The following is a 22,274-nucleotide window of genomic DNA, read 5'->3' on the forward strand; positions in this document are numbered from 1 at the left end:
CTTATTAAAATGGTACAGTAAACAGTTTCATCCATTTTGCACGCGCCCTGTCTTTTGTTTTTGATTTTGTTTCATTTAAAACGCTTTAAAAACCAGATGTTGGTCTAATACATCAGCTGTATAAAGTCAGCTGGTGCTGCTTGGCATGTGAGAAAAGAAGTTGACAGCGCTGCCATGTCTGTTTACGGCTGTTAAGCAGCGACTGAATGATTGCTGTTCTGGGAACTTGTTTAGGGAACAGTCAATTAATCGCTGTCTTTATCTTATGAGCAGGAACGCATTGTGCCCCACAAACTACTCGCCACCTCGGGGACCACTTCTTCTAAACTAGATTATGGCATGAAGTTGGAAACAACCACAGATGCTGAGCAGGCCTATATCTAGGACAGTAGTTCAATGCTTTGCCAATTACCTAAAAACAGTACAGACATGTATTCTACTTTTCTCAGGTAGTCTATCTAGTCTCTTATTCTGATTCTATTTATGCAAATCTACACTCAGTGGAATTCATTCTCATGCTGAAGCACGCCTGAATGAAACTCATTTAAAGGGCCCCCAAGGTGGGAGATTTTAGAAGAGACCCCTCTCCTGCTATTTTTTTTAAAAGATGCACACTGACTGGCTCAGATTCAAAAATCACTAAGGACAAACTGTTCCACTTCGCCACTGCATGAAGTCCTGCTAAACCCAACCTGTCGAAAAGCTCTTAGTACTGTCTAGGACTATGTAATTCAGTTAAACCCACAATATCCCACATGTTTGGCTTCATTTGCATGCTTTCCTTTAAAGTGGTCTCCTTCACGTGCAAGTAATGCATCATCAAAGATTAATCCAAAAAGCTGAAATCAAGGATGAAAAGTAGCCCTGGACTGTCCCTAAGCACCACAATTCCACTTGCAATTTATATTATCTTCCCCCATAAATTCTGGTCGGTGAGCTACGTACAGCATGTGACAAATGTAAAACACAGACATTAGTCACTATAACCAGTTAAAACAATAGAAAACAGCCACTAAATGCCTCACCACAAACTGCTACGTGCGTGCAATACACCCAGCACGCACGCAGAATATTAAACCGTGATCACATATCCAGCCGAGGTTCTTCATCAGAGGAGAAACTTAAAAAGAAAGTGCCACGCTGGTGCTAATACAGAGCAGTACTCATGAAGGAGAATAAAAAAGCCATGGCTGCCAACGATCAATGACTTACCTGTTCCCTTTCTTTTAACTCATCAAAGTGACTACTTAAGTTACACAGCTGTATCAGTTATGAAGATGAGGTTCATTTTTAGATGGCTGATGATGATAGGAAACTAAACTGAAGTGCAATTAATTGCACGAGCGTTGTGTTTGGATAATGGAGGCCGAGTGGTGCAGGGTGTCAGTAGAGGAAGCAGAAATATGGGAGAAAGGAAAATGTGCAATCTGGAAAAGTGGAACAGAGCTGGCAGTTCTAAGCAGTTCCAACTCATCCTGGACACAATGTCTCCATCAACAATGCTGGTGTGGAGAAACAAAAGCACGGGTGGAGAGAAAACCAGAGGCAAAAAAAAAGAAAGGTGTGACTCATTGTTTTGTTTTTCTCTGCTCGATGTGTGTCTGTGTATTTTCCATAACAAAAGGAAATCTTGAAGCTCCTGGAATTCACTGACAGCGATGTTTGCCCGAGGTTACAATGTGCTCTCCGGGGATTAATACAGCTCTGTGAGTGTGGTGCGTTGGGGCAGATGTGCAGCTTGCCCGAGTGTTATTCTGCCTGTGCAGTGGCAGGTGTGAGGTCAGAGGCTGTTGCTAGGGCCGCGGGCTCTGAAGGGCCCACAGAGGACAGGCCATTAAAGCTGGGCCAGACAGCAGACTGACAGTGACGCTGGACGCGCTACGCCTCGTCCATTTGTCCTCGACAGAAACACATCCATCTTCTCAAGTCATTTAGTCTCATATTCAGCCTTGAAGACAATTTGTGCTTAAAAAACGAGAGCAAGCGTCAGCGTCAGCGGGCTGACAGTTTCAAGACTGTTGTGGAAATTACTTTGGGCATTTGATGCATGATGGAATAAAACATATCACTGAATTTGTTTCTTGCAAATTAAAAGAGAACGTGTGAGAGAATATGATTTGCATTAGAAATGTGACAATATTTTATTTTTATGAGACTTTTCAAAACACAGAGGAAATTAAAATGAGGCGAAACCGCAACATGTCTTGGAGCAATATAACGGAGGCATAAGAAAAGACGAAAAAGAAAAAAACTGATTTACTGCGGAATCAAATTACAAGAACAGAAGAGGGGGAATGCCCCTGATGTATTAAATGCCATTTTGTGGCATTTAATGCAACTGATCACAGCGACACTGACATCTTGTTTTAGACTCCTTAATTGACTTAATTTGGAGAACGATCAATACGGTTTGCACAACTCACTCTGTTACCGCCACGCGTGTCAACAACATCGCTCTGTGGCTGAAACGGATGACATCCATCCTTCACTGTCTGTTTCTCCCCCTATCTCCACTCACACATCAAGCGTCTGCCATAGGCTGTGAGTCAGACGAAGGACACAGGGGGCTGCACGGAGCGGCCACACACCTAAGGGTCAATGGCAGTTCAACTCTGAAAGGCCAAAGATAAACTGAGGACAAACGCATCCACACACACACACACATCAAGAAACATAGCAGAGTCGGTGATGTCCACACGAGACAAATGTTCACAGGACAATATTAAATACGCATTTTCACATTTTTGCGGCCAGCACACAGGTCAAATCTAACGTGGTGCTTTTTATTGCTCTACTGCAGTCCAAGGGCTCACAAAAACGCATTTGTCAAATATGTTTGCAACTCTATTCTTCTAGTGCGGAGCGTTTAAAAATTCCTCACTATTCTTCCTGGCTCCCTGCCTTTGATCTTCTCAGACAATATCCAGGGGCGACGCCAAGCTCTGAATTCATATCGGAGGGGCAGATTTCCCCCGAGACAGGAAGAAAATGAGAGTTCCCACTCTCCAGGAGGTCGGAGTGTACGGCCCGAGGGCTGTCTCTACCTGTATGTGTGCGAATGTAGACGAGCGAGTGCGTACGCGCGCGCGTGTGTGTGTGTGTGTGTGGGTGGGTGGAGGCCTTTGTGCACAGGTACACGCAGGACCGCGACGCGTGTGTATCGGAGTTGATTCCAGGGTGCAGCCGCGGATGAACGATTCACGCAGTCTCATTTCGTACTCATAAGAGCAAGTGGCGGAGACAGGGCACTGCTCAAAGGATTACAGTCCCAACATTCGTTACGCCTCTTATCGCACACAGTGTGAGATCCAGTCAGATATATTGAACATCCATATTTGCATCCTTCCACTTACACGAGCTGCCTTCTCCAGAAACATAACAGATATGCAGCTGAATAGCAAATCCATGCACACTTCAAACAATCTTAATCTCATCTGACGCAACGTCAATACATTTCAATACAGATTCATCAAATACGCATCAAGGAAAATGGAAGCGTTCTCGACACCATGAGATATTTCTTTTTTTTGCCCTGTTTATTGAGGTCATAGCATCAATTATAATTCCGCTGGCATGCTCGCGCACGTTAAGTTTGTTAATACTTGATACATTTTTAATCTCATGCCTGAGATTGAGCCGATAGCAGCATCGGGGTAAAAAGAAATTATAAAATCATTACGTTATCAGTAAATCTGAGAATGTGACAGACACATGGATAGAGCTTCGATATTAGATTGAACCCAAACAGTGGAAGAGTGGAGTCTTTTCTTGTCTCTGCCAACAAGCCAGATCAAAAAGAGCCAATAACATCTGAGTTATGCCATGCAGAGACACTGTTCTGTTGACTATGGAAATGATTACATTTTATTGTTCAGTACTAATAGTGCACTATCAAATCAAACTTGAATATAAAGTTACAAATGTAGAATCGTATTGCGACAAAAAGGCACCAACTAATCTATTGATCCCCCCATGGAAATTGTTTTTATAATCACATAATCTCTTGTTGTTTCATCTTGTTCAGGAAATAGCATTTGAGCAATTCCGAAAAAGGCCATGCATTTTGTGTATGGGTGGGATTTATTTTAAAACACACACACACACACACACACAACATAAAAGTAATATAATTACAACGCACTTTTGACAAGTCTTTAATGTTGATACCAATGTCTGGCCAGTGATTAATTTAAATTGTCACTGAATCTAATTTTATTCTTCCTTCCCTTTAAATGAGGTAAGATCTAATTATGTCCTAATGCATGACTTATTAAAAACCCTTCTTCTTCCGTGGCAGCCTGCCAATCTCATCCTCACTCATAACACCAGAATTCAGCTGCTGCACTGAGATTTCATTAGACATGCAAACATATTCTTATGCACCTTGCTGCTTCTTCTTGGAAGCAGCTCCTCACAAATGAGGATCTCCTAAATTATTCTCTGATCAATTATTACTTATACAGCAACCATATGTTAATTCGGCCGGATGAGATGGAATTCCTGCGAGTTGTCTTCCGGGCTTTTGGAAACTTTTGATTGGGTGCAACAAATGGGAATGGAATCACAATGAGTTCCTCAAAGGAGAATCTTGTCTGGATGCTGAGTTTCACTCGTATTTTAGGGAGTATTAACTAAGTTACAGGTCCCATGGTAAATCTGTCTGCACTGGGGGGGTTTGAAAAAAAATGAAACCTCCAGAGATTGGTCATAACTTTGATGGTGTGCAAAGTCCTGTAATACTCTTGTACTACAGAATCCGGGAGGTGTTCTACTTAATGTTCATTGCACGTGCAAAATGAATTTGGGTCCAACATTCATTCTAAATAATTCCACTCTGATGTTCCTAATAAATTGCAAAAGTCTGCCAACTCTGGAGTCACGGAGAAGGAAAAATCATCCTTTCCTTGCTCATTTGTGAGATTAAAGAAGTGTCTTTAATCAAGTAACATTATGTTAAAGTAGGGTGGGTGGCCTGGAAGAAATCTTTATTTCAGGGGTTTCATTACAAAATGATATATCGGCTGCTGTGAGCTAAAAGCATTGGATTGAAGCCGTGTATTTGTTCCAAATTATCGGAATCCTTTTACCTCTTTTCGTTCAAGTAAGGGCTTTTGGTGCATGAAAAGGGCATTTTCTCACCTGGTCTCCAGGGGAATGTTGCTGTTGAGCACCCAGCTGTTGTGAAGCTGTGCTTGGTCTGCGCTCGAGCTGCTGTCTGCCCCTTGGCCGCCCTGACTGCCCTGGCACCGTGTTGGCATGGTCTTCCTCTGCAGGCTGACTTGAGTGTAGGGCGCCGGGCGGGCACAAGTGCAGGCGTGGGGCGGCGGTGGCGGCGGGGGCAGTGGACGAAAAGTGAACTGTCCACCTGGACTGCTGGGCAGCTCTGCACAGAGAGACAGAGAGAGAGAGAGAGAGAGAGAAGCAGTGGTAGGAGGAGGGATGAGGGAGGAGGGGGGAGAGGGAGGGACAGGGGAGAAATAAACATAGGTTTATTAGCAGAGCACAACCATAAATTACAAATAAAAGTGGCGTGTTAGTTGACAGTTTATTGTTATTACACTGATTGAGGGGCGTAAATCACTTTAAAAACTGTCCCTGTCCAGAGCCTTCCCTTCCTACCTGCTTTGATACACTTCCAGCTGCCCCATAAACAGTTTCTTGGCTGGCAGCAACCACGAGGAGTCTTTTAAGAGCCAACATCTCGGGCTTAATCTGCACCCTGCAGCCCAAACTATCCATGTGATGTTTATTATGAGATCTGTAGCTTGTAGCGGAGTGAACTCGCCAGCTGTAACTTCCTCACACTGGTAACCTTGGGGTCTAGTTGGGTGTCTCTTAATCCATCATGTAGCATCCTCTTTTGCTCTCCTTCCTTTCATCCTGCCACTTCCTCTCACTTTCCCCTAAAAACTGAGCATAAACTAATAACAATTTTGTATGCTTGTATGCAAGAAATATATTGTATAAGGTCATAAAATGACCATATGTCACCAGAGGAAATATGTTGAATTGAAATACTGGCTTTACTGTTAACAATAGTGCAGCCAGTATATCCAACATTTTCATTTCACAAACTCTATGTATTGCTTTGGTGTTTTTGTCTGTTGCAAACACCCAATAACGCACTTCATACCACTTCAACACACGGGCTTGTCAGTGGAGCAACTCAAGCAGAGCAAGCCGTTTCTATGGCTCGGAAATGACAGACGTTACAACCTAAAAAAGCCTCATTACCCCTATAAAAAATGTCTCAACCAGAGGAGAAGAAAAAATGTGGGTCTGCTGTATAAAGAGGAAACATTTCTCCTGGAGCAAAACATCCGAGGAACACTATCTCTCTCTCTCTTCTCTATCATACATGTTGTCAGGAGATATTTAATGCACAGTATATAAGGTTTTTATGGTGTGTTTTTGTTGCCTTGTCATCTCCCAGTTTCAGAGGTAACCTCCCAGTCTCCACCTGTTGCTGACAAGCAAAAATGACCCAAACAGATTCAACATTTATAAAAATGATGGAGGGAGAGTGATGTATGTGCACGAACACAGTCCAACGACTGGTTGCTGTTGTACATATACTGCACCCACATTAATATGTGTGCATGCATCTGTGTGTACGTGTGTGCATGCACCCAAGTGTATATCAAGCATCTTGGGACATCAGTTATCCATGTTTAGGAGGATAGATCATGCCATATGGCTGCAGCATGGTTCTCTGAGCACAGCAAATGCAAAAATCCCAGAGGAGCAACTCTGTCCAGCTGTATTGACAATCAATGTAACATTAGCCATGTAAGAGAGAAAGGACTACAAAATCTGGTAGATCGTCCTCAACTCTATTTGCTGCCAAATTGTCAGCAATAATTTAGTATCTGTAACTGTAGCCCACCCGGGAGATAACCACAATCTCTCCTATTCAAAGTGTGAAGTATTACACAGGCAACACCAGAGAGCAAATCCCATGAAGAATGGGGTGAAAATTGAGAAAAGTAAAGTATTAAATAATCTTGTTTCAGTTTCTAGTTTCTATTGCCAGCATAAAGAACTGCATGTTACTGGAATATGCACTTCAGCAACCATTATGCTGCAAATCGAGGCAACATCTTTTTCAAATACTGCCAAGAAACAGTTAGAGAACATTTTACCATCAACATTCCCGCCACACTAAATCTCTGCACACGCGCTGCCGTTATGTTGCTACTCCAAACCAAATCATTGCTGCCTTTTTGCACAAACATGTAAGCCAATATGTTCCATCATATCCACCAATAAGCTCAATGTCCACTGACAGACCACGCAGCACATCAGGTTTTATAACTCAGAGTTGTTGGGATTTCACATTTACAAGATATATACTGTATATTGTAGTGGTGTTGTGGGAATGCTCTGGCAGAGTAGCACTGTAATGGTCTATAAACGTTTCCTCAGTAATATTTCCATGACACCATCTGTCCAGTGTGAATAACATTTTGAGCATGGTCACAGACGCAGTCATATCAATGTTTCCTCTGCTTCTGTGTGTGTGTGTATTATAATGTATAAATATATCAAATAGAACTTCCAAAACTATTGTGCTGTCAAAATGTCCCCTGAATGAACTAATGACTACGTTTATGGTGCGACTAAAATGGATGCATTGTTTTTTCTGTCACATTTCCAAAGCACGTGACACAATATTTGTCTTCATTCTCTGCAAAGTGACACGGTAAAATGGTCTCTTCATCACTCATGATGTGCCACATCCTCGCATCACATTTGGATTTCATGGTTGCACTGAAACATGCAGGGGGCTCTAACTAAACACAGACTTCCCTCCTCATTGTTGTTTATTGCTCTGGACCATCTGCGACGACGCACGTTTCCCACTCGCACATTAAAACGGGATATTTTTAGCACGCTTCTTTTGAACAACAACAACAACAACAACAGCTGAACGAGTGTGTCAACTTGACGTTTTCGAACGTACTCAGCTCAGTGGATGTGTCTTATATTATACACTCATGTCTACAACCGACCCAGGATCAAATGTTGTTGCAAACCACAGATGCATCTGAAACACTTACTCACTCATCTTCTACCGTTTTATCCTCCACATGAGGGTCGTGGGGGAGGCGGGGTACAGCCTGGAGTTTGCCAGTTCATCACGGGGCCACATAGAGACAAACAACCATCCAGTCTCACACTCACACCTACAGTCAATTTAGAGTATCCAATTTGCCTAATCTCCAAATCTGCATGTTTTTGGACTGTGGGAGGAAACCTGAGAACGCGGAGGCAAGGTCTCTGAAACAAAATTGCTGTATTTGTTATTATAGACCACATATTTTGGAACATGATATGGTGAATACTTAAGTTTTGTTTTTTTACATGAAAACTTTTGTTGTGAGAAGCCTGTGGTTAGGGTTATGGCTAATGCAGGGGTGTCAAAACATACTGCCCGTGGGCCAGAATTGGCCCACCCAATGGTCCGCTCTGGCCCCCATAATGAATTTGTGAATCTTATCATAATGTGGTACAATATAATACAGTACATTACATTATGATTATTATTTTCCATTTCCAGATACCTACTGGCTAAATGGTTTGTGCCTTTGTAGATCCACTGTGTTCTGTAAGTTGTCATGCACATGTGTAAATGGTAAACTTAGGCATATTTTTGATATTGCACTTGTTTTTCATCATATATTTTGTAAAAACATGCTTCATTACATGTAAAACAAAGGTAAACATTTGGAGATCTTGTTGTTTAAAAGTTATTATGCTATTATTTTACTGGCCTACATCCCGGTCTACTGCTTCACAAAATCCTCTCTCTAGGTCCTCAAATCTTCTAATGTTGGGTCTCAAACTGAGATCATGGCACAAATGTAATTTCTAACACTTCCTCCTGCAGCTTAGAATCAAACAAGTGAACTATATTATCTGAAAAATGCTATGCAGTTAAAATAATTTCCCAAAAAATCACATTTCAATCAAAAATATAATGGAAGTATTGTTTCAGGGGATCAGGCTTCTACAATAGCCACTGTTAAAACCTGACACATTTTAATATTGCACTGGTCCACTATATATGCTTCTTTTACTTTGCTTTAAGGCTTTATTAAGGGCACAAGGGAAGGTATATAGCACCATATAAACAAAACAGTTTAAATACACTAAATATATACCATATATAAGACTAAACATATTGTATGTTTTGTAAGTACTTAACACAAGAATATTACAAATGGCTGATCAGAGTGAAACTGTGAAACCTGATAAAATGACAAAAAAATGTGTCATTGGCTAGAGGTGCTGTTTAGTCTAAACTAATGGATGTGGAAAATGGAGGTTATTTTTGTCGGAACCACCTCAGAGTATTAAAATTACACGCTTAGGGAAAACTGCTGGAACATTTTTAGAGCACTACTGCGCTGTGAGTCATTGTAATGCACAAGGAGCTTTAAAGTAGTGCTTCAGTTTTTTAGCAGCATATCTGATTCATCAGTAACTAGGGGTCCTCTGAGTCCAGGCAGAAATCCCCTGCTTTCACAGGTTTCTCTGCTCATACCAGAGGAAAAACATCTTCAGCATTTGTTATATTTATATCAAAAAAGATGCTTTTATAAAAATGTTTCTCTTAAAAGGAGCAGGGCATGTGAAGAGGGAATGTGCACAAATCCTGCACTTCACGCACCAAGTCAACTTCAGTTCAGATTTGATTCAGATTATGTTAATGATAATGACTTGAGAGCCATTCAGAAGCTGTAAAGCAACTGTGGCTTCACAGGATAAAAAACATAGTCAATTACATGTGTCAGTCCTGTTAATGTAATGCAAGTTTAAAGCATCAGTTCAATACTTCTAAAAGTTGGAGCTATCTATGTTTACATCAATGAATGTTTCAATCTATGAACATGTAAAAAAGATTTTCTTCTGAAATGTAAAAGCCTTAAAAAAGCAGCAAAAAACAAATCAATGCAGATGCTCAGTGAAGATAAATTACTGTCCACTACACTGAAAAATACTAATTGCTGCATAATTGCATACATTATTTTTTTTTTTTACTTATATGATGGGAGAGTGTAAAACATTGCCAAATCTACACCTGACCATAGTTTGTTCAAAACATTAGATAATAAGTGTATGAGGGACATCATTTGGGACAGTTTGAATATGAATCATTCATATTGAAGAGAACATTTTGACAGATGCTAACTGTAAACTGTTAATTGACTGTTTCACAGTTTACTGTAAGATACTCAAGTGAACAAAAACAAATGATCCGCTGACCTAACAATGACTACTCTAAAGTTTTACTATTCCCATTTGAAAATGAAAAGGGCACCACATCGATTTAGTATTGTACTCCCCTAACGTCAGCATTTAACCTCTGAAACTTCTCTTTTCCGCTTCTTTGTGTTTTCTTAGTCACAATCCAAACTGTTTGCAAACATCTTCTTTTACTAATGCGACGTTGCTGTTGCCTCCGCCTGTCTTGACATAAAATGAATCAATGTCACGGGCCAACGTGAGATCTAAGCACGGCTATAATTAGAAATACAATACTCAACAAATACTATGTACTTTGAATCATTAACACTTGAATCAGACTTACAAACATCACTTAAAATAAGACATTGAGTGAGTACAGGCTCAATACTGCATTGAAACCAAGACAATACTTATACATTATGGGCTGCCTCTAAAATTACAACACTAAATGTAATGTTTACTTGGGACTTTTTATAAAACATGAGCAAGCTGTGGTTATTTACAGCCACACTTTCACCTTCTATGCGTACAGTTTTCTTAGTGAGCTGGGAAAAGGGGAACGAGAGTCGACAGGAAGGCAGGAGAAAGGACGGGGCTCGACGGCCAGGGGAGAATGTAATCTTGGTGAGTAGGGTGACACAGGCAGCTTGGCTGCCAGATGGTGCTTTAGCAGACTTAGCTAAGGCAGCTTTGGGTCTTCACCACTGAAACTCCACACACTCAGTTCTGCTCTTTTCACACAATAGTGGCACGGAAACACTTAAGTTACCCCCGGCCCTCCCTCCCTCTTTAACACAAAGTCATATCAAACATGCAATAATCTGTGAAGCTGTGGTGAATAGTAGATGTGACGTAAATGGCTGTGGGAATGTCAAGGCAGAGGCCGTGCAATATTTGTGTTTAAGAACATCAAACAAACTCTGTTGGGAGTAGATAGAGGCCGGTGGAGGGGCCATCAAAGCTCTAGATGACAGTCATGACAGTGAAGACCATCTTCTGCCCTCGGGTTTCTTTGGGACTTAACCCTCCAGAAAAAGTCAATTTTGGAAAGTCGCTTATAAGATACTTTCCCTGGAATCATCAGCTTTTGGTTACATAAGCAAGATTTTACAGCCAGTGGAAGGAAGATTTGGGGGGGATTTAGTGGATATGAAACAGGTAACAGGTATTCAGGCCAGGTATTAAAAATGCCTTACTGTCAGTGAGATGAACCTAAAATAGCACAGACATTAATTATTTATGAGTATGTAAGAATTTAAAACCAAGTCATACTTGGCATTCAATTTACTTAAGCCTGTACACATACATTATACACGACGGTGTGTGTGTGTGTGTGTGTGTAACGTGTTTGCTGTCATGATCGTCCAATTTTCTCCAGAGAGGATATTAGCGAGCAGATGTAAATGCGTTTGAATGAGAAATGATTCACATGTGCAAAATAATCTCATTCATGGGCGCATGCCATGCTCATTAAAAATGTTTTCCTCTCATCGCGGATGTACCTGACAGATGCTCGTCAGCACCCGTACGTGGTATTTTTGTAATTGGGCAGAGCATGTTTTAGACAATGTAGCAAGAGACGCTCGGCAAAGAAACCTGCAGGACAGGACGCCATTTAGGGAAGAGGAGAGTGATGCACCTTTTTCTTTTTGGTAAAGATGTTTTTGTGGTAAGAAACAATATAATGTTATTTATGCTTTTCTCATTCCATAGATTATTTAAATAATAGTATTTTTTTTCAGTGCTTTAATTTGAAAGTTTAGTTCTTAAAAAGAATGACATAAAAGAAGAGCATTTCTAGTGTGTATGACTGGTGACAGTCCAGTTTCTGTCTTGGACCTTTTCCTTCCAATCTCATTAAAATCAGCAGGTAACATTTTTGCAGCTATTTTAAGATAGTTTCTTTATTTTTACTAGGCCTGGAAGATTAAAACTTTTCGCAAGCGACTACCACATGGCAAAGCGAAGAATTAAATGTATACATTTTATTCAAAATCAATTATTATATACTTTAAATGTGTAATACATACTGTGCATACATTGGAAACAGAAAAATATTAAAATAATATTTTCATTGCACCTCACGGTGGTAAAGTTCCAAATCTACACAGTAAATTTGAAGTGACAATTTGCTTTAAAAAACAATATCACAACAAATTATTGTCCACACAAAAAACAATGCAATTATTTTCCAAAATCATCCAACCATACAATTCTGCAATATTTATACTAAAGCATAAATATATTGTTTAGGGATATTTATAAGCTACTTCTTACTATTCTTATTAACAATGCCGTGGAGGGCTTTTATACCTCATCTTTTGTTTTCTATTAAATATTACAGCCCCTTACCCACACCCAAATCTTTCTGTCCAGTATGGAAATAATCAGAACGTATTGTTTCTTTAATAAGTAGGGACCACTACTTTTTCGTGTGTAGCAGACCATAAAAATATGAGCTACAAAAATATTAAAACCTAATATTTAACCAGGTTTCTTTCTCCTCTTCGCGCTCTTGTGTTTGCTCACACCCCCCTTTCTCATTCTTTCCTCTTCCTCTTCATTATTGTGCCCAGTGCCCCAGTGCAGAGTTAATACCACTTATTACAGGGAAGTCATATGAAATCCATACAGAGCCTGACCTCAACAATAATAAACCTGCCTGTCTGACAGAGGAATGTGATTGTTTGAGACAACATTTAACACTATTGTTGGACCGAGCCCAGCAAAACCCACATTATCTATCCCGCTCTAAAAATAAAAGCGTGATAATTTCCCACAGGATAGCCTTTCATCCATCTTGCCTCTTAATTGACTTGCATCAAATTGCCACAAAGTTTATTCCATTGCTCTGCAGTGATGCAATAAATAATTAACCCCATAGAAAGGTCAGTCAAGTGAAATTAGAACTCGCTGGTTTTGTTCCTCCTTCTTGTAATAATGAGATGAGATTCTGACCAGTTGACTCTTTGTTATAATCTGTCATTGTCTTAGCCTGACCAGAGATAACACATGATACCATCAAATATGATGAGCTCCAATAGGACTCCTTTCGCTGGTTGGTTGCTGATGAAGGCCACGGTGACAGATAGTAATATCGATAACAACAAAAGGGAATGCATAATAACGGGGACTAATATTGCAGACGACCCTGAAGACGATGACAAAGTTGATGAAGACGGTGTTGCCGTTAATGGCGACGATGAAAATAACAAAGAGAAAAATGATTACGATAAAAACAGCAGTAATGGCAGCAGAAACGCTGATAATTACGGTGATGACAGTGGGTTCTGAGGCGGCAATTAGAAAAAAAACAGCCATTGATTAATCTGTGCCGAGTGAGGGATAAACGGTGGGAAGTCCATTAAACAAAAAGACACAATCATGTTGTCCGACTGATGCAAGAAAATACAAATGAAGCAAGAGAGCGACTCGCTCTCATATGGAACCCAGTCGATTTTCATACAGGCCCTGATAATTAGCTGCAATACATCATCTGGCTTTTTCATACCGCAGGACTAACCGCGTGTTCGCGGGGATGCGCGAGCATGCGTCTGCGTGTAATGTGTAAAATTATGTGCATATTTGTGTAATTGCTTGTTTGTATCACCATCTTCAAAAACAACTTCTGAGCAACTCGACAATCATGTTTAGGCTGCAGGTGATTCTGAAAGTAGCATTTCCCTGGAGAGGGGGAAAAACCTCCCGAGTCTCGCTCTTCAGCTCTACAGCAAGAGGCTTACACCATCGTTCAGACACTTCACTGCAGGGGCCCATGCTTGAATTACATTTTCAGAGGAGCACACGCCTTCTTTCCTGCACCATTTAAATTGTCTTTTTAAAACGTCTGATTAACCCGGAGATGTTCGACTGACTTTAGCTATACCTGTCTGAACTTGTATTGATCTTCACAAATGTTGTCTGCTTTGGTGCCTTTGGTGGTTTGTCTGGATGCAGAGTCCTGATCCTTCCTGACCTTGCAGCCACCGAAGGTCACCTATAGTCATAGCCACCTGCCACGGAGCTGTGCAGGCGTTTGCATGTGTGCTGTGGTGTGTATCATACTTCCTTCACTGTCTGACTGAGCTTCATAGCATGTTTAGTATAATGGCGCCGTGTCATGTGAGTTACTAGTAGAAATTTGCATCACCAGGAGGAGGGTGTGGCAAGGTTTTTGAGACACAGGAGGTGAAACGCCACAATGGCCATTAAAATGATTAAAGCGCACATTCATCCTTTACAAGCCTCATGATTCTCTCCCTCCTTCCCGCCTTGCTCTCCCACCCATACATGAACACATGCTGCATGTCCCACAATCCCAAAACAATCACAACAAGCACACACAGAGTATGGCAAAGTTTCTCTTGCGCACACTAAGGAAATACGCAATATTTCCTTAGACTCCAACACTAAAACAGGAGGCTGTGCCTTGGCTTGACAGCAAACAAACCAACATGAAGAGATTCCTGGCTCTGGCTAAAGAGAGAATGGTATCAAAGCTACAGGAATGCACCACCAACAGCATTTCTTCACTGAGAGACAGCAAGAGTATGCGCAGTGTTGTAGCAGACCTGAGCTGCTGGTAATTAGAATAGGCTCTGAGGAGAGACAGGCAGTGGAATGAATGCAAATGAATTCACTGGCTCCAGCACTGGGCTCCACAGCCTCACTTCTCACATAGCATGCCTTACAGACATGAAACTAGTGGCACAAACAGACACGAAAAACATGGCTGAGAACACGCATGTGCCAAGGTGTCCTCACACGCAAGCACACAGCATGCACAAATAATTGTGACTCTGCAGCCTGGAAAAAAAGAAAAAAGAAAACAACATTGCAAAGACAAGCATGGGAAAAATACACAAACACACACACACACACACACACACATACAAACACATTATACTAATCCCTGCAAATGCCACAGTGTTGCATATGAAGAGAACGGGGGTAAAAGTGCTTGTTCTAAGCAAACATGCACTGCCTGCCCCACAGCAGAATAAACAAACCCTTCTTAATTGGTGTCAATTTGGTATGGGGTGATGATTCATCATGCAGAACTCCCCAGTAGAATATTGGAAACCCAATCATTTCTAATCCATATGACCTTGACAAAGGGCCAGAGTGAGTCTCTCTCCTTTTACACGCATTGTCCGACGGACAAAGTCAAGGCATTGTAACTGACTTTACAACTCATTGGAATTGTAATCCACCAAAGTCAGATCACTTCACTGATTACTCCGTGTCAGCCAGCAGAAAATCTTTATGAAGCACTCAGTTTTCAACAGCAGTCATAAATCAGGCCACTATAAGCTTTCCGTCTTGGTGATGGCACGCCAGAGACACCATTTCCATACAACGCCACTGCACTCCGTAATTCCTATTCCCATTACGACCACTAGCGCTGCCTTTGACGTAAAGGAAGTCCAGCGGTCGTACCTCAGCTCACCTCCAGATCCCCGGTGAGGTACCATGTGAAACTCCGATCAGTAACTCCGTGGCTCTTCTCAAGGAGAACCAGGTCATCTGTGAAGGGGTCCTGCTCTTTACTAGCTAGTGCTGCAAATGAGTCTAATTAACACATCTCCTTTCCTGTCTTAACCAGGCAGTCTGTGCCAAGTACAGTCTTATTATAGGGTAGATTATGCATGTAATGTCCCCGCTGGGATTAGAGTATAGAAAGTAAAGCGTTCAGCATTCATATATACATGCACTGTGCACCAGAGGACATGACTGTGTGAATACGAGCAGACGGGGGGGGAAAGCATAAAGAAGAATGAGGGGCTGCTTGGTATTCTGACTAGAAGTTACAATAGATGATAGGTGCGATAGAGATACAAAGACGAGAGAGTGCGTGAATAAGAGGCAAGTCATGTGACTTCAGCACCACCTGCAAATTCGACTGGCAGCCATCTTGCGGTCAATGAGGTGAGTTCAGCCACCGCTCCGGGTCAGCATTAACACAGACCAATGACAAGTCGGCACTTGCCCTCTATTGCAACAACACCTTGTCGTTCCACTCCACCGAGTGCACCTATCACACTAATCACAGCATGCACACACACACACACACACACATATACACTTTTGCTCTCTTCTAGCTTCCTCCGTCTGTCTCCCTCTTTCTTAAAACCACACACACCCACAAGCACACACCAGGCGAAGCTTAACAAATGTGGGAACAGATGCCCCACATCAGACTGCAGTTGCCCTCTGCTCCCTGTGTGCCTCCAGAGAGGCAGGGGAATAGAGTTAACGAAGACGCTGCAGTCCTCTGCTGGTTTAAAAGCTACAGTAAACACACAGTCCCATTTTTGGAGTCATTTGTAAATGTCTGTGTCAGTATAAGACTTTTATGAGAGCCTCTGCATGTGCCTGCCCTGCCACGGGATATTTAAAACGTGATGGTGACATACGCAGTACACATACAGTATGACCAAAAATATACACTTTGCAAAGACAGATTGAACTGCAATACATGTAGAATGTTCCTCATGCTACTTTTGTTTGGCCAAGAAGAACTTATAAAACTAGAAAACGGCTTTTGTTTTTTATTTCCTACGATATGGTAAACTGGCACATTTCACTTAGATGCTCCCTCATACTGAACCACCCTCATATCCCTGCTACTTGGGCAGAGAAATGAGCAGAGAATTAGTTAGACAAGTTAATATTTTTTTTTAATTAAACATTGCTACAACCCACATTTTAAAGGATGTTTTTAGAAGGGCTGTAGGACTATTTTTAATAATACCATGGTAACTAGAAAACATGAACACTAATGTATACACTTAAGTATTTGCTTATTCATGGGAAGTCACCCCATATTCAAATTCAACAATGATATAACATACTGCATATTTTACTAATGCCATGCAGCCAACCCGTGATTCCTTATCTTTTCTTTTAAGAACTGCGTTTCTCTCCATCCAAGGTGCCATTGCTCTACATTCAGTTATTGATCTGAAGGAGCATCTTTGACAGGTGAAGAGGAAACACGATATTTAGTGACTCTTTGGTGCTGAGGCCTCAATATTATCTTCATCATGAGGCTCCTCTCTCCCTCCAGACCAGTTCTTAGCATATTCCATGCAAAAAAAAATGATACAGAGAAGTTAATGAAGTGATTCACAGTTCAATTTGATTTGATTCAGCTGTGATTTATTACAGCTGGATCAGATTCAATGGGATTTAATATTGTTACTTTTTTTTTATTATGAAATGGAATGTATTAATTTTGAGACACTAAATAAGAAAAAGGATCATTATCTCATCATTCTAATTTTGGGCTCTGAACTAAAAATTAAGTCTGGAGCCACAGTTTAACGGCACTGTAGAGGAACAGATGTTTCACTAAAACACTGTCCATTTGATGTTGCTCACCACAGTTTCCAGATCTCTTGGTTAAGCTCATCTTATATTTATTCTGTACAGTATATGTTTACACACAAATGATATAGTCATCAGTTGACTTTCCATCACTTTATTGTCAGCCCACAAAGCCTTCCTAACTTTGGGCAGATCCATGATTTATGATTTTATGCAATGGAAACATTTCTAGCAGCCTTGGACAGAGGAGAATCTGACATTTCTTTCATTATTTAAGTGGAGGACGGCTTGAAGTAGATATATGGTTGTAGAATAAAGGCAGGCAGCAGTAGAAGGGTGGGTCACACAGCACAAGAGAGACACAGCAGGAAATGTGTTTGAATTAATACAAAGATCCATCTAGTTTTGATTAATTTTACTTAGAATTGTGTGGCTGTGACAGCTTTTTCAGTATGAATGGTTTTGTTGTTATTGTGAATATCGACACACAATTGTCTGGACCAGAATTTAAATGAGGCTTCATGAGTACGTGCTTCGATTTGACAAAGAGGTGCATGTGGTTTAAATGCATGTGACATTTAGGACTACTATATATAGAGTGCAGTCAACAGAGGAACACTGGCTGACATATACACACAACAGAACACTGGAGCTCAGCTCAAGAGGTTAGTGTTTTCGGTCACAAATTAAGTTGTAGTTCTTCATCTGATCATTGGTGGATCAGATATGTAATTGCTGAGAAACGGAGGCTGAGCATATGCAAAAGGATGAATGAATTAGACTTAACATTTCCTTTTCTGTACTGTATCATCCTTTTTGGTGTCTGCTATCGCTTGGACATCCTCAGGCCCAGAACCATCGAAGAACAGTCAGCATAACAGGGACCGAATTGAACCCTCGAGCTGGCAAGATGGCAGTAGCCGACAAACTACTGATCCCATGACTAGAATCTCATTCTGAAAATACCTCAGACTACATAGCTCTGCAAACATGTCAGGAATATGCAGACGTGTCACACAGCAGTATGCAAATGCTGGATTAGGCCTTACAGAGCAATCTCAAAATCACAAGTTCAGTGCACCATAACTGCAGGACAGTGAGGTACGAACATGAATATGGCCTGCTCCGAGGATGTTTGGATAGCCATTAGCTACACGTTATGCCTTTTTAGAAGCCACTTACAGGACACATACAGTACATCCATACATTTACAACTATTAACAGCCATTGACATTCTATATAATCATGTGGAATAATGTGCAACGAAGCCTCATTAGTGGCAGCAACAGTGGTTCAAATCATACAGGTGTGCACAACACACACACACACACACATCCAAGTGCCTATATTTATATATATATATATATATATTGCAGCCTTCAAAATACACAAAGTTACTAATGTTTGGACACACGACAGTTGAAAAAAAAACAACATTCCACAGTGGGGTGAGACATAAAAAGCCAAGATAAATGTATGACCCCTTCATTTTCATACGGTGGAAATGTGACACCACTGACCTCCATCTCCTTTCCAATCTACCACTGTGACTAAAAGGGCCACCAACCTCTGACACAGTGACGTTTAGCAAAGGCACAACTAGAAAAGACTGTCAGTGACCCCCTTTAAAAGGGTCATTTGCTCCAAGGCTATAAAATCTTAAAAAGCAAAAGATAATATTCCATACGACTGTGGAGACAGCGACGAATGGCAAGAGAGGGGGAGCAGAGACAAGACCCCAGCCTTAATGTAGTTTGTAATTGTAAGTGTTGGTCTTTAATAAAAGCCCAGAGTATTTGGTCAGGCTAATAGACTGGGCTCTCTAAATCCTGCCTGTCATGCATTATTCAACAGCCATTAGCTATCGCCTCATCTGGGAGGCTTTATGAGTCCTATCATCGGCTGGGCCTGCGCAAGGAACGCCAGGAGTGTGTGGGGAAGAGGTGAGGCGGGGATTAGCTGGGGACGGAAAGGGACGAAGGAGATGCTAATGCAGGTATAGGACAGGGGAGAGGAGACGGTAGGTTAAAGAGGATTCAGAGGCAAAGAATCAAAGAGGAAAGCTGACAAAGGATAGGCGTGATATGGCATAGGTGAGGGCTTGTGATATGGAAATGACCACAGGGAGATGAAGAAATGTCTGGATAAAAGCCAGAGGTCATAAGATGGAAATATGAAAACAGGAGGAGGTTGATGCAGGGAAATGAGAGGGTTACTGACCGATGGATGGTGGCGGGAAAGAAAAGGAAGTAGATGTGGAAGGTGAGCCTCAGTTCAGAGGGAGGCTGCAGAGAGTGACAGAGAATGAAAGAGAGATGCCAGTCTGAAGTGGCATTTTCTGTTAGCCAGGAATATAAATGTCAGATGCTTCCTCCCTTTCCCCTCTCAACCTTTTCTTCTTTCAGTTCCCCCTCACCTTCCTCTCAACCTCCTCCTGCTCCTTCCAGTCCACCTACCGCTGCCCTTCTAAATCTGCCCACCTCCCCAAATCCCCAGAGTAGTGCCAGTGGTAATTTTACTTTAAGAGATGAGAGAAGGCCATGGAACACATGGAGATGCTGGCTGCTCAGTAACCACAGAATAACTGGCCAGCAGGAATTGCGCCAAGACCAGGACACACGCGTACGTGCATGCATCGGTGTGTGTGTGTGTGTGTGTGTGTATGAGCATGCACTCTTGAGTGCATCTACACGTCTGGGTAATGGGTGTTTAGCAGCCCTGCCAGACTTGTCCCAGCCACTGCTCTCCCACACTACCAGGTTCTCCTGACCCTCTGCGGCAGCCCAAGGACACACTCCAGTCTCTAATTAAAACACAAAACACACACACATATATATATACACACACACACACACACATACATACCCTGCAGGTCTGCAGCTTAAAATAACCTTAAAAGGAACAAACAGAACCATCATCCCCCAGCACTCAACACCTCCTCAAAATCCACACACTTTTCTCACCAAGCAGACTCCATCTCAAGCTGCAGGAGGAATTGAAAGCAACAAAACAGCCTCAAATGCAGCACTCCTTTTCTGAAGGACACATCACAGGGGATGCATGTGTTATTGCATGTCCTCGTGTGCAACAATAGCACTGCTTCACTGTCACTCTGAACTTGAAAGAAATTGGAACCATCAGAGAACCACAAAAATGTCCGTGAAACAGACAGAAGCTCAATATTACAGTAGGTGTCCAATGTATGAAATATTACTGCACATTTAGGAGTCCTGTTCATTTCAGACTCAGATGGTTAGAATTTTTGCATCGGAGCCTTCCATATGTACTTGCAATTCGCTCATGACGCATAACCCACACGTCTGAGTCTAAATGGAAGACATTAAATATTAACGTTGTGTATCTTCATAAACCAATGCCAACGCACGTTATGTTTACTATAGGAACCGAGACGGCTCTTGGCTCATCATGCTATGTATGTTGCATCAAGTATGAGGAGTAACTTGCGTGGACACCACACGTGACAGCCGTTTCACTTCATCTCCATCAAACAATTTAGCATGTTTACTTCCTTGTTAAGCGCATGAGAGACCCTGATGGAGGAATTCCAGGGAGGCAATGGCGTCCTGTCACAGCAGGTTACCACTGCAGCATGATTTAATGGAACTGTCTGTCAAGAGGCCGAACAACAGCCTGCCACCCAACAAGCACAGGAAATCTACACACAAAACACACAAGTGCACACAGTCAAAAAACACAATGGAGACAGAGTGTCAGAAACTCTTCCCTCTCTATCTATCTCCATCTCCATCGCTCCCTCTATCACACACACACGCAAAACCACTCAAAAAGCAAAAGTCCATATGTCCAAAAAAGGTTCTGGCGAGATTTAAGATGGGTGTAGATGAACACAGAAGCACTCCGAGCACATTCTGAAAAATCAGTGGTGAGAAAAACACACATCAAATCTGCAGCCCTCCAACTGAGAGAGAAGATGACTGCCCAGAATATACCCGCTTCATCAAGCAGCGCAGGTGTTATCAAAATGGCTCGCAGCAACAGCTCTGGCCAAAACAAAGTACCACTGTCATCTCTATCAAAGTAGCGGTGTGGCAATCAACCCAAACAAATGCAATGACGGGTTCACCATGTATTTAGCAGATTAGGCGGAAAGTTCTATGCATGATGGGGGCCCCAGATGCAAAGCTCATTACACGTGGTACTGCATTAGGAGCTCACACGCACCAGGATACCGGCCTATCCCCTGGCTCAAGGCTGATTTCTATCCCCCGAATGTGGATGAGGTAGTGAGCAATCACATCAGCCAGGCATTGAGTATCTGCAATAAAAACCTATTCTTTATTGTATACTTCCACCACGGTCCCAAACTGGCAGGACATAAAGCTCAGATTAGCATCAAAGCCTTTGATTGCTCCACTTGACAATCAGGGCTGCTCTCCTGTACAATACCTGCTGTGATATATAACTGTGTGTGCTTGTGCATACGTGTGTGTGTGGGAATCAAAATGATTACTATACACACTACATGCGAGCGACATATAGTGAATCATCCACCTGTCCCACACGAAGAATCAAAAAGACTTGAATTGACTGTTGTTAACTGTTAGTGTTGACTGTACATGTGCAGTTGTCTTCTCTTCAGTAACAGAGAAAGGGGCTCGTGTTGGCTCAACATTTTATATTTCAACTTGCGTGAGACACCAAAGCACACAAGA

General features: G+C 41.8%; 1 protein-coding gene across 1 annotated transcript in view; it reads right to left on the reverse strand.

Moving 5' to 3' along the window:
* Positions 1-22,274, reverse strand: part of tenm1 (teneurin transmembrane protein 1) — a 169,650-nt gene that overhangs the window by 106,532 nt on the left and 40,844 nt on the right. Inside the window, exon 4 of the mRNA XM_044040050.1 lies at positions 5,140-5,383. Coding sequence (XP_043895985.1) covers positions 5,140-5,383 — 244 coding nt within the window. The remainder of the gene's footprint in view (positions 1-5,139; positions 5,384-22,274) is intronic.

This window comes from Solea senegalensis, linkage group LG12 (genome assembly GCF_019176455.1).
Source record: "Solea senegalensis isolate Sse05_10M linkage group LG12, IFAPA_SoseM_1, whole genome shotgun sequence".
NCBI classification, from domain to species: Eukaryota; Metazoa; Chordata; class Actinopteri; order Pleuronectiformes; family Soleidae; genus Solea; species Solea senegalensis.